Source organism: Sorex araneus, chromosome 3, assembly GCF_027595985.1.
Source record: "Sorex araneus isolate mSorAra2 chromosome 3, mSorAra2.pri, whole genome shotgun sequence".
NCBI classification, from domain to species: domain Eukaryota; kingdom Metazoa; phylum Chordata; class Mammalia; order Eulipotyphla; family Soricidae; genus Sorex; species Sorex araneus.
This window is the reverse complement of record NC_073304.1, coordinates 100,621,160-100,634,389: the sequence shown is the minus strand read 5'-3', so window position 1 is coordinate 100,634,389 and position 13,230 is coordinate 100,621,160. Positions and strand designations below refer to the sequence as shown.

General features: G+C 40.1%; 1 protein-coding gene across 1 annotated transcript in view; it reads left to right on the top strand.

The window, feature by feature from the left end:
• ARIH1 (ariadne RBR E3 ubiquitin protein ligase 1) overlaps positions 1–13,230 on the top strand; it is a 74,377-nt gene that overhangs the window by 18,327 nt on the left and 42,820 nt on the right. The window contains exon 2 of the mRNA XM_055133913.1: positions 1,386–1,453. Within this exon, the coding sequence (XP_054989888.1) occupies positions 1,386–1,453 (68 nt within the window). The remainder of the gene's footprint in view (positions 1–1,385; positions 1,454–13,230) is intronic.

Genomic DNA, 13,230 nt, shown 5'->3' with positions numbered 1-13,230 from the left:
GGGATTACTCTTGGTTTTGTGCTCAGTAATCATTCCTGGTAGGCCTTGGGGGACTATATGCAGTGCTGTGGATCAAACCTGGGTTGGCCGCATGCAAGACAAGCACCTTAGCCTCTGTACTATCTCTTCTGCCTGACAAAGATTAAATGAGAGTAATCTATTTTTTATGACTTTTTCATACAGGATCACTTTAAAACTAAATTAGTATATTAATGAAGTCTGTGCTTTTACTGGTGAAATAAGAGTAGTTTGTGTAACAAGACTTTTAGAAATACTCTTTGATGCTGATACAATAAAATTACGAAATACAGTCCTAGTCCCAGATTTGAGTTCCATCTTTAATATTATCACTGTGAGCGCTCTCTCTCTCTCTCTCTCTCTCTCCCCCCCCCCCCCCCCCCAATAAATGGGTCAGGCTTTTCCCATCTTGTGGAATCTTCATTTTATTTTTTTATTTTTAGTTTTGGACTACACCTAGCTATGCTTAGGGCTTACTTCCTGGCTCTGCCCTTGGGGTATTAGGGGTGACTTACAGGATGCCAGGGATGCCTGGGTCAGCCACATACAAGGCAAGCACCCTACTAACTATACTATCTCTCCAGCCCCAGGACCTACATTTTAAGTGATTGTTTATTTTTAACCATGCTGAGTAAACTCACTAGCTTTGAAGGAAACAAAAAATATCTATGAAAGCATTGAAAGGTAGAGTAGTAAACTTTAAATCTTTTTCATGGCATTTGCTTTTTTTCTAGAAATGAAATAGCAACCTAAGACTATACCTCATGAATTACTTCAATACATATTTTGTCATTGAAATAAAATAGCTTTGAAGTATAATTTGAGTTAAAAAATTGTGTATGAGGACCAGAGTGATAGTACAGCGGGTAAGGTTTTTGCCTCGCACGTGCTGACCCCGGTTTGATCCCTGGCATCCTGTATGGTCCCTCGAGCACTGACAGAAGTGATCACTGAGTGCATAGCCAGGAGTAACCCCCTGAGCACTGTCAGGTGTGGCCACCTCCCCCACCCCCCAAAAAGCTGAACTTGTGAACTATTCAATCTATAAGATGTGAGAAATTTTATTGGAAGTATATTAATGTGGCAGTCTCTTAAATCTTAATTGAAAATTTTTATTTTAACCAGTGCTTGATTCAATACAGTAATTTTCCACCAGATTTATTTTTCACTTATCTTGAATTATACCTTAACATTCTGACAGTGTGGCAAACTTTTAAAGTGGTGTTGATTTTTAAGTTTTGTGGATTTTTTAGGGGGAATAAAAGAATCTTGGCTAAGTCATACAGAAATTAAAATGCAATCAGAAAGTTCATGGCATATCATTACATTGCTATTACCTTAAAATGACTTTTTTTCCCCTTCTTTAGAATCCAGCAACTATTACAAGAATACTCCTTAGCCACTTCAATTGGGATAAAGAGAAGCTAATGGAAAGGTAAGAAACTACATTGTCAGCCTTGGCTTAAAAGTAAAACAGAAATCCTTTAAAATGAATTTGCACGAAGGAATTGATTTTTGCATATCAATGTGTGAACAATGTATGAACAACAAACCAACGTGGAAGTGGTATTTGCTTTACATTTTTCCATCTCTGTTAAGTATGTACTTTAAAGTATAAACTTAAGGAAACCCAGCAGTCTTGTGTGTTTTTTTTTTCTCCCTAGAATAGAGGTGGGGCTGTGCTTCATTATTTACACATGACCTCAAGTACTGAGAATAAAGATTTAGATAGTACTTGTTACATTCTTGGCCATATAAATAAGATCTTTTAATGAAAAGTTTCTGGTTCGTTGGTCGGAGCAATGATAAAGGTGGGTGGTAGGATGCTTGCCTTGCAAGCCTGAGTCTGCTAGGAGTGATTCCTGAGCACAGAGCCAGGAGTAAGTTCTGAGCACTGCTGGGTATGGCCTGAAAACAAAAAACAAGTTTTTGGTTTGTAAACCTTTAAATTTCTATGAGGCATACTAATGACATATATTCAGTATAAACAACATAAAAGAAGTTGCTCAGGTAACCTGGCCACCAAAACAGATATTGATACTAACTCTCTGATTTTGGTGTGGGATTATATGTTTCATTAAGGGTTTTTTTTTTTTTAGTTTTGGGTTGATTTATTTATTGTTTTTCTCTTTCTGAAAACCACTAAAAGGGGGGAAATATTACTGTGACTAAAAAATGCTAATCTTAATGCTATTACTAATTTTTACTCAAATTGGAAATGTTTTAAGGTAGTAATGGCAGTCTGTATTTATTCTGTTAGCCTCATTCTATCAATCTGAAATTATCCATCCTGATTTGTGGGCGGGGAGCATTTGAGTCATACTTTGCTGTGCTTGGGGCTCACTCCTGGCTTTGCTCAGGAGTAGTGCTCGTGATGGTGCTGGGGAGACCATGCATGGTCCTGGGAGATTGAGTCAGTGCCCACTGTGTGCAAGACAAGTGGTTTTTCCATTGTGCTGTCTCTCCAGCTTGTAGTTCCAATTTTAATTTAAAAATTAGCTGGTTGGAAGCTGAAAACTAAAATATTGGGAGAAATAAATAGTAAATATTTTTCATTTGATTTCAAAATTGAGAGTACTTTGTATTATAGTCTTATACCCAGTCACAGTTTAATAATCTTAATAGTTAAGGGGCCAGAGTGAAAGTACAGCAGGTAGGGCTTTTACCTTTCATGTGGCCTGCCCAGGTTTAATCCCCAGCATCCCATATGATCCCTTAAGGAGTGACCCCTGAGCATTGTTGGGTGTGACCCCTCCAAAAAACTTTTAATAGTTAAATAGTTCTCTCTCTCTCCCCCACTAATTATTGAGCCCTTTGTGCTAGGCATTATTTCACATTCTTATAGATTTGGGGGGGTTAGAAACTATTCATGTGTAATTGGTTTGGAAATTAAGGTCTAAAGCTTAATATATTTAATTCAGTTTTGTAATAATAAGGAGTTGACAATCAAATTTAGATATTATATACTACACAGCTTTCCTAGAGTCAGTGATGATGAAACTGATCATTGGTTGTTGTGATTCTTCCCTCTTGACATTCTCTGTCGACGGTGGGTTTGATCATCTCTTTTGAAATCAAGGTATTTCTTAATTTTGTAACATGGCTTATTCTCTGGTACCTCTGTTAGGAAAAGGAGTTTCTTTGTTTACATCAAATACTCTTCTAGTGTAGTAGACTCACTCAGTTTAATCAAATGTGCTTGTCCAGAGGCATTCTTGAGAACTTTGTTCCATCACACTGACATTGTTGTGAGAGCATTTTTCACTAGCAGTGAAAAGGTACAATTAAAGGGCAGATAGCCTCTAAGAAATTGAGAGCACAAACTTTTGATTGTGTACATACGTACATATATACATACATATGTGCGTGTGTTTGTGTGTGTGTGTACACGGTTTGGGATTTTGGGCCACACAGTGGTGCTCAGTGTTTACTCCTGGCTCTGTGTTTAGTGATCATATCTGGCAGGCTTGGGGAACCATAGGAGGTGCCCGGAATCAAACCCAGGTCAGCTATGTGTAAGGCAAACACCCTGCCCACTGTACTCTCTCACTAATTCCTAGTGTATACTTTTTCATTTCAGTTTTTATATATGTATTCTGAAGGTAAATTTTTTGGTACATAGAAATCTTTAGTGTTTTATAAATTAATATGCAATATCTTTTATTTTAACGGGTTTCAATGTCATGTTGCTTGATATGTGCCATAGTTTATGACTACTAGTATGTTTACATATAACTTGCCACTTTAAATTGTTCTTTATAATGTTTGTTATTTTATTGCTTCAATCAGGTTTACTCCACCCATCCTCAATTAATTTCCCAGTTAAATAAATTTTTTTTTTGCCACCCTCTAAATAAACTTTTTTAATGATCACCCTTACATTTTGTGTATGCGTACTTAAAAACTATAGCACTGCACTGTTGTCCCGTTGTTCATTGGTTTGCTCCAGCGGGCACCAGTAACATCTCCATTGTGAGACTTGTTACTGTTTTTGGCGTACCAAATACACCACAGGTTGCTTGCCAGGCTCTGCCGTGCGGGCGGAATACTCTCGGTAGTTTGCCGGGCTCTCCAACAGGAACGGAGGAATGGAACCCGGGTCGACCGCATGCAAGGCAAACACCCTACCCACTGTGCTATCGCTCCAACTATACTTTAATAAAATGTTTGGTGTTTATTATTCATGCTCTGTATGGGACAAAAGTGGTGGTATATTTCTATGCTCAGCTTGATAGGTTAGTAAGATTTGAATTTTTGTACATTTAACTGTTTTACTGTTTTTTTTTTTGGTTGCCATTCACTATTACTGCCATTCTGTAGATTGACCACTTTTCCTCTATGTCATTTAATTGTTCAAGTTTCATATCTGGAAAGTTACTATTTTAGAGAAATCCTTAATATTCTGAGAGTTGGAATGGATAGTGAAAACATAGCCAGTTGAGATGAGGGTGTTGTTTGGTATTTAGTTCAAGAAAATTCATAGCTGTTTTTTCTTCATGAGCTTTTTTCTCCATTCTGATAATTATTTCTGGAATTCCTGTTAGTATCCTATTAGAGTTAAAGTTGCTCTCTTATAACTCTTACATCACTATGTGTTTTATGTATATATATATATGTGTATATGAGTGTATATTGTTTGTTTGGTTTTGGGTTACGCCTGCAGGGCATATGGTTTATATGCAGTGACAGGGATCCAACCCGGGTTATCCTCTCAAAAAGCAAGTGGCCTTTCCCCTGCTCTATCACTCTGGCCCCAGTTACCTTTTTGTTTTTCTGCTATTGTTATAAAACTTCTAGTTTATCTTTTCTTTTACATTTTTGGGGGAATATGTTGTGGCCACATCAAGAGATGCTCATGGGTTACTCATGGCCTTATATCAGACTGGGGTTGACCACGTGCAAGGCAAACACCTTAACCCTTGTACTATCTCTTCAGCCCCTACCTTTTCTCCCTACCTTACAACCACCTCACTCCATGGCTAAGTGATTTATTTATTTATTTAATGACAGGGCAAAATAATTTAAACCACTAAACCATTTTTTAGCCAGTCTTTAATTTTAACTTTAATTATCTAATAAACTTTTATTAAAATAAGTTATTTAAACTATATCCAACTTCTTTAATCATTTTTATTTTGTAAGTTGCTATCTCTTGTCTTGATATATGATTATTTTATTGTTTTCTTCTAGATTCTTTATCAGTAAGCAATGAGAATTTAAAGTATTTTGGTACCTTTAAGAGTGTTTTCATGGCCACAGCCAATAGGGCATTATTTGCCTTGCATGCAGTCGACCTGGCTTTGAACCCTGGCATCCCATATAGTGGGAGCTAGGAGCAATTCCTGAGTGCAGGGCCAGGAAGAACCCTTGAACATCTCCGGGTGTGACCCACAAAGCCTCTCCCCTTCCGTCTCCCCCAAAATAAATTGGTCACATTCTAGACTGTAATAAAGTCTAAGGAAATATATATTCTATATTAATACTTTTAAATACCTTAGATTCCAAAAGTGGAATCACTAAAATAGAACTAAAAATTGAGAGTATGTATGTTAAATAGGACTAAGGGGGGAAATTTATAAACTTAGTATTTTCATAAGAAAAAATATTATACCTTTTGCAACAGAAGAAAATTACAAAGTAAACCCCAAAAGAATAGAATAAGAAAAATGAACATTAGTGACCGGCTAGAGAGATGTTACAGAGGTTAAGTGACATGACTTGGCATGCAACTGGTCCAGGTTTGGTCTCCAGCACTGTATGATGCCCTGAATATCTGTGATGCAGTCCTGAGGTGCACTGTCACTGGTACAACTTAGGTCATCCCTGACACTTGCTGCAACACATCCTTGGGCTCTTATGTTAGCTAGGAATGTAGAGGCGAGCCCTTCCCTCCAGACTCCTGAGCATCATTTAAAAATTCTCCCCCTAAAAGGAAAGATGATGCGGGCCCAATATAGACTAGAGACTGAACACAATGGCCACTCAACACCTTTATTGCAAACCACAACACCTAATCAGAAAGAGAGAACAAAAGGGAACACCCTGCCATAGTGGCAGTGTGGGGTTGGGGGGAGACAGGACTGGGGGGGGGGGAGGGATGTTGGGTTTACTTTTGGTAGAGAATGGGCACTGGTGAAGGGATGGGTTATCAAACTTTGTAAGGGAAAAACATGAGCACAAAAATGTATAAATCTGTAACTGTACCCTCACGTTGACTCACTAATTAAAAATAAACTATTAAATTAAAAAAAAATTCTCCCCCTAAAAGGAATTTCAATAAACTGGGCAAAAAATAATAAATTTCTGGGCTGTAGAGAGAGAATACAGGAGGAAGGCACTTGCATTGTGCACAGCCAGCTTGTTTAAATTCCCTGGACCACCAAGAATGATTCCTGAGTATTAGCAGGTATGGCTCAAAAACCCAAAAAATAAATGAAAGTTCTTGAAATAGATTTAAAACAAAGAACATAGAGAATACACAGAACTAAAGACTACAACAGAAAAATTTCAATTTAAAAATGAGTGAAAATTGGCTTAGACACCTCACCAAAGAAAATAGACAGTTTTTACAATTAAAACAGCATGGTACTGGAACAAAGGCAGAGCCGCAGACCAATGGAACAGGGTGGAATATCCCTACACACATGATCATCTAGTCTTTAATAAGGGAGCAAGAAATGTGAAGTGGAGCAAGGAAAGTCTCTTTAACAAATGGTGTTGTCATAACTGGACAACCACATGCAAAAGAGTGGGCTTAGACCTTGACCTGACACCATGCAAAAAAGTCAGATCAAAATGGATTAGAGACCTCAACACCAGACCACAATCCATAAGGTACATTGAAGACAAGGTTGGCAAAATCCTCCACGATATTGAAGCTAAAGGTATCTTCAAAGATGATACTCAACATCAACCAAGTGGAAACAGAGGTAAACAAATGGGACTATATTAAACTAAGAAGCTTCTGCACCGCAAAAGATACAGTGACCAGAATACAAAGACAATCTACAGAATGGGAAAGAATATTCACCCAATACCCATCTAATAAGGGGGTGATATCAAGGGTATATAAGGCACTGGTTGAACTCCATCTACAAGAAGAAAACATCCAACCCCATCAAAAAATGGGGCAAAGAAATGAACAGAAACTTTCTCAAGGAAGAAATATGAATGGCAAAAAGGCACATGAAAAAATTCTCTTCATCACTAATCATTGGGATATGCAGATCAAAACAACTATGAGATACCACTCACACCCCAGAGACTGGCACACATCCAAAAGAACAAAAGCAACAGGTGTTGGCGTGGATGTGGGGAGAAAGGGTCCCTCCTACACTGCTGGTGGGAATGCTGACTGGTTCAGCTCTTTCGGAAAACAGTATGGTTGCTTCTCAAAAAATTAGAAATTGAGCTCCCATTTGACCCAGCAATACCACTTCTGGGAATATATCCTGGAGAGGCAAAAAAGTATAGTCGAAAGACATCTGCACTCATATGTTCATCGCAGCACTGTTTACAATAGCCAGAATTTGGAAAAAAATGGAGTGCCCGAGAATATATGACTGGTTAAAGAAACTTTGGTACGTCTACACAATGGAATACTATGCAGCTGTCAGAAAGATGAGGTCATGAACTTTGCATGTAAGTGGATCAACATGGAGAGTATCATGCTAAGTGAAATGAGTCAGAGACAGACATAGGAGAATTGCACTCATCTGCAGAATATAAAACAACAGAATAGGAGACTAACACCCAAGAATGGTAGAAATAAGTACCAGGAGGTTTGCTCTGTGGTTTGGAAGCCAGCCTCACATGCTGAGGGAAAAGGCAGCTCAGAGAAGGGAACACCAACTAAGGTGTGGCTGGAGGGCCCACTCGGGATGGGAAGATGTGTGCTGAAAGCTGACTATAGATTGAACACGATCGCCACCCAATTCCTCCATTGCCAACCACGACACCAGAAGGAGAGAGAAAAGGGAATGCCCTGCCACAGAGGTGGGGGGATGGGATGGGGAGGGTGGGAGGGATGCTGGGGTCATCAGTGAAGGAGAATGGGCACTGGTGGAGGGATCGGTCCTCAAGCATTGTATGACTGAAACACAAGCACGAAAATATGTAAATCTGTAACTGTACCCGCATGGTGATTTATTAATAAAAAAGTAATAAAAAAGTAAAATAACAATATTTGAAATTAAAGAAGAGAAAATAGATAGTTTTTGAACAGAGATTTGAATGAAAATGGTGAATTTGATCCCTGGCACTGCATGCCTGCCTGCTCAGTACCCCAGGGTGTGGCCCATCTATTTAATGCCCAGGTGGACTCAACCTCTGTACCTTTCGGGACCTGAACCCCCTCTTCAACTGCCCTCTTCCCCCCATCCAATATAATGTATCATTTAGCCCATTTTTCTTTAAAAAAAAAAATTTGGGGGGGGGTCACACCCGGTGTTGCTCAGGGATTATTCCTGGTAGTGCTTGGGGGAACCATATGGGTTGCTGGGGATTGAGCCCAGGTCAGCCATGTGCATGGCAAATGTCCTACCTACTGTACTATTGCTCTGGCCCTCATAGACACACCTCACTAGAAACACCTCATAAGAGTGTTTCTAATTAAAGCAAGACATCAACAAAACTTACAGCTTGGAGACAGTCTAGAACATCAGCAACACTGAACACTAACATGGTGTGGAGCAAAGGAATTGATAACTGTTGGTGGGAATACAAAATGGTCTGGCCATTTGAAAAGACAGTTTGTTATTTCTCACGTACTGTATACAGTCTGGAGTCACATTTCTTCATATTGATCCAAATGAGTCGAAAACTTAAAATCACAGAAAACTGCATATAGATGCTCATAGCAGCTTTGTTCACAATTACCAAAAACTTGAATGCAACGAAAGCATTCTTCAATCAGGGAATGGGTGAACAAACACTGGTACTTTCTTTTTTTTTTTTTTTTCCTTTTTGGATCACACCTGGCGATGCACAGGGGTTACTCCTGGCTCTGCACTCAGGAATTACCCCTGGCGGTGCTCAGGGGACCATATGGGATGCTGGGATTCGAACCTGGGTTGGCCGTGTGCAAGGCAAACGCCCTACCCGCTGTGCTATCGCTCCAGCCCCAACACTGGTACTTTCAAACAATGGTATATTCATACCATTTAGATAATGGTGTGTGTATGTGTGTGTATTTTTAGCAATTAAAAAAAGATGAAGGGGCTGGAGAGATAGCACAGCGGGTAGGGCGTTTGCCTTACACGCGGCCAACCCGGGTTCAAATCCCAGCATCCCATATGGTCCCCTGAGCACGGCCAGGGGTAATTCCTGAGTGCAGAGCCAGGAGTAACCCCTGTGCATCGCCAGGTGTGACCCAAAAAGCAAAAAAAAAAAAAAAAGATGAAGCCATGAAAAGAAATGAAGACGTTTTAATTGTCTACTAGTATAAGAGAAAGCTGGCCTGAATGAACTACATGTGATATTACTACAGAAATACAAGTTTATTAAAGGCATAATCATGGAAACAACAAAGTTACTGTTGGTGGATTGCAGGGGAGGAGGAAAGAAGCAAAAAGAATTGTTGGGGCAGTAAAATTGCACTGTACGAAACACTGTGGTTGAGACATGTCACTGTACGTTTGTCTGGACTCAGTGGACAACACCGAAAAAAATTCCTATTGTGAGTCAGTCTTTGGTAGGCTCATTGATTGTTTCATATGTACATTCTTGGTGCAGAATATCAGACAGATGGGGGTGGGAGGAGGAAGAGAAGAGAGTGAGTGTGTCTGTGTTGAGTAGCTGCTTTTGAATGATCAATGCTTTATGCTCCAGTCACCACAAAAAAAAAAAAGCACCTTACTTTATATAAATGGAAGAAAAATAAAACCTTGGCAAACATGATGGAGGTGAGGCAGAAAAGCACAAACAAATAATTTGGAAAAATACATAATTATGGAATGGAAAATGTAAAGTTAAAATGCTGTTAGCCACTTTTACCCCCAAATTTTGAAAATTTAAAAATGAAAGCTTCTGTCTCTCCCCACAAGAAGTATAACCATGAAAAGATAGTAAATATACTGAGAAACAAAACCACCATCTCTCCCTCAAAAGCAGTAACTGGGGTACGTGTATGTTTCTTTGTCTGTCTTTTTACCAGGGATTGAGCTCAGGGCACCGCACATGCAAAACAAGTACTCTACGACTAAGTGTGTGGCTTGACAATGCATGATACAGGCTTAGGGAGGGGATCCCAAGTGATGCTTATGGGACGAAGGGCTACCATTCCATTGCTAGAGCCCTTGAAGTTGTGAAGCTGCTTGTCCCTGTTGATCTGGGAATCAGACTAAGGCCTGGTCCTTGCATGTGTTCTAACCGTCTCCCCAGGCTCTATTCTATCATAGATCATTTTATGGACAAGTTCTATCTAATAAACCTAAGAACTATCAGTTTCTATTAAAAACTATTTGAGATCTAAATATTTGCATTTAAGTATATGACTTGTTATAACAAAATTTGGTTTTTGATTTTGGGGCCACACCCAGTGGTGCTCAGGGCTTGCTCCTGGCTCAATACTCAGGGATCACTCCTCGAAGTCCTTGGGGACTCATGGGATGTCAGGATTGAACCCAGGTCAGCTTTGTGCAAGGCAAACACCCTAGCTGTACTATCTCTCTGGCTCCATATCATTTGAAACTCTTGTTAGCTACATTAGTAGTAGTATATTGTATGACAGTAAAGTTGTAAGATATGAAATATAATTTGCTAGAAATCTGGCTGTTGTAATGGGATTTATTATTATCCTTCTATAATGGTTTTGGTTTCTTATTTTTTTTTTTTGCAGGGGAAGGGGGTTTGGATTTTGGGGCCACACCCAGTGAAGCTCAGGGTCTCTGCTGGTATCGACCATATGCCAGGCAAGCACCTTGATAGCCCTTCCCACTCCCCCTGCTCTATTTCTCTGACCCAATATAATGGTTTTTCATTTTTAAATGCTTCAGCGGTTTATGTTGGTGAGCAGTTTGTGCAAAGTGGGAAATGTGTCCTCTTTTGTTAAAGTGGTCACACACAGGGGAGCTCTTACCACTGACTGGAACTTGGGGCTATTTCTCTCTTAGTCACCATTTATGAAGTTTCATTTCTTACCATTTTGTTATCCTTAATATTTTTACTACCTGAATAATAAATAAATTCCAAGACTGTTTTGGTTTTTTGATGACAGGGATGGTGCGTACAGTTTACTCCTGGCTCTACCCTGAGAGATCAACTCCGGGAAGGGCACTGGGAGCAGTATGGGGTGCCAGGGATCAAACTCAAATCTGCCATGTGCTGGGAAAATGTTTTATCCATTTAACTTGTTTATTCTGGCCACCCAACAATGTTTTTGAATATCATCTTTGTTGAAGATTGCACAGGGCTTTGGTGTTACAATGTTCCAGATACACAGTTTTACTAAAGAGAAATAATATATTTTTTGAATATATGACTTTCTGAAAGGATTTGCTGATGAAGTGACATTTGATTGAACTTAACAGGGTGTGGGTTATGTTAGAAGCTGGAAATTTCAGGTGTAGGAAACAAGTGCTTTGTGGGAGTTGAAGAGAAAGGGCTTGGGGATCACACTAGTGATGTGGATAAGATGTAGAAAGGAAATACTTTTTAGATTGGTTGTCATACATTAGAAAATGGAGATGAGGGGCTGGAGCGATAGCACAGCGGGTAGGGCGTTTGCCTTGCACGCGGCGGACCCGGGTTCATATCCCAGCATCCCATATGGTCCCCTGGGCACTGCCAGGAGTAATTCCTGAGTGCAGAGCCAGGAGTACCCCTGTGCATAGTCAGGTGTGACCCAAAAAAGCAAAAAAAAAAAAAAAAAAAGTAATACTAGTTCTTATTGGAGGGAGGATAATGATCTTAAAATTTTTAAAAACTTTCTGTTGTGGAGCTTCTTCCTGATGGGGAGGGAGTAGGGATAAATGTGTAAATTTACAGGGACCAGAGTGATAGTACAGGAAGTAAGACGCTTGCTTTGCACGTGGCCACCCAGATTCAATCCCCAGCACTCCCTATCGTCACCTGAGCCCCACCAGGAGTGATTTCCAGCTTAGAGCCAGGAGTAAACCCTGAACACTGCAGCATGTGACCCAAAAACTGAGGGAAACAAACAAACAACAAAAATAGACTCCGGGTCCACTTGACAGGTGGGAAGTCTTAATTGTGATGGGGTCACACTGCTTGTGCTGGGAAGAGTCTGGGGTCTCTCCTACTTGTGCTGGGGTGAGATGCCATCTAGAGCCAGTGTTCAAATTACAGAATCCTGTACATGCACGCCATGTGCTCCTTCACTTGAGCCACATGCTCCATCTTAGAAAAATCTTAAAAATCTCAAAAAGAAATGACCATTAAAATTTGTTTTAAAATACATGAGATACATTGGGGTGGGAGTGATAGCACAGCACGGAGGGTGTTTACCTTGCACATGGCCAACCTGGGTTCGATTACCAGCATCCCATATGGTCCCCCGAGCACTGCCAGGAGTAATTCCTAAGTGTAGAGCCAGGAGCAACCCCAGTGCATTGCCAGGTTTACCCCCCCCCCCCAAAAAAAATACATGAGATATATTATTTAGAACTAATTTTAAGGCTTACACAAAAATTCCCATGCTTTGGCGTGGGAGGGGGGCAGTGGTGGGGATGGGAAGGTTGGGCATTCCTGGACATAGCCATCAAGGCAGCTGCTCAGTGTTGGGACCTTGGATGTGGTCCCAGCAGGGCTACTTCTGAGTGCTCTTGGGCCTCCAGAGCTCGCACCCAGAGGTGTGCTGGGATCAAACCTGCCAGTGCTTGGGGACCATATGTAGGCCAGGGATTGATCTGAGACTCACCCTGTGCAGGGGCACATTGCCTTTACTCCTGCACTATCGCTCTGCCCTCCCTTCTCCCTTTTGTTTTTTTTTTTGTAAATGAAGACAGGTTATGGTCAAGGATGCAGTAGAAGACTTGCCTTGCATGTTTACTATCCTGGATTCAATCTTTACACTCGAAAAACTATAGAAAAATGGTGCTTAACTTTTTTTTAATCTAGTCATATTGTGTTTTGGCTTCATATCATGTTTGCCTTTCAGATAAACTTTGGTTCTCAGATGAAATTTTTAGGAAAGCATTTGTATGTTTAGTATTTTGATTTTTGAATCATTAGGGATTACTTTATATAAAAAGT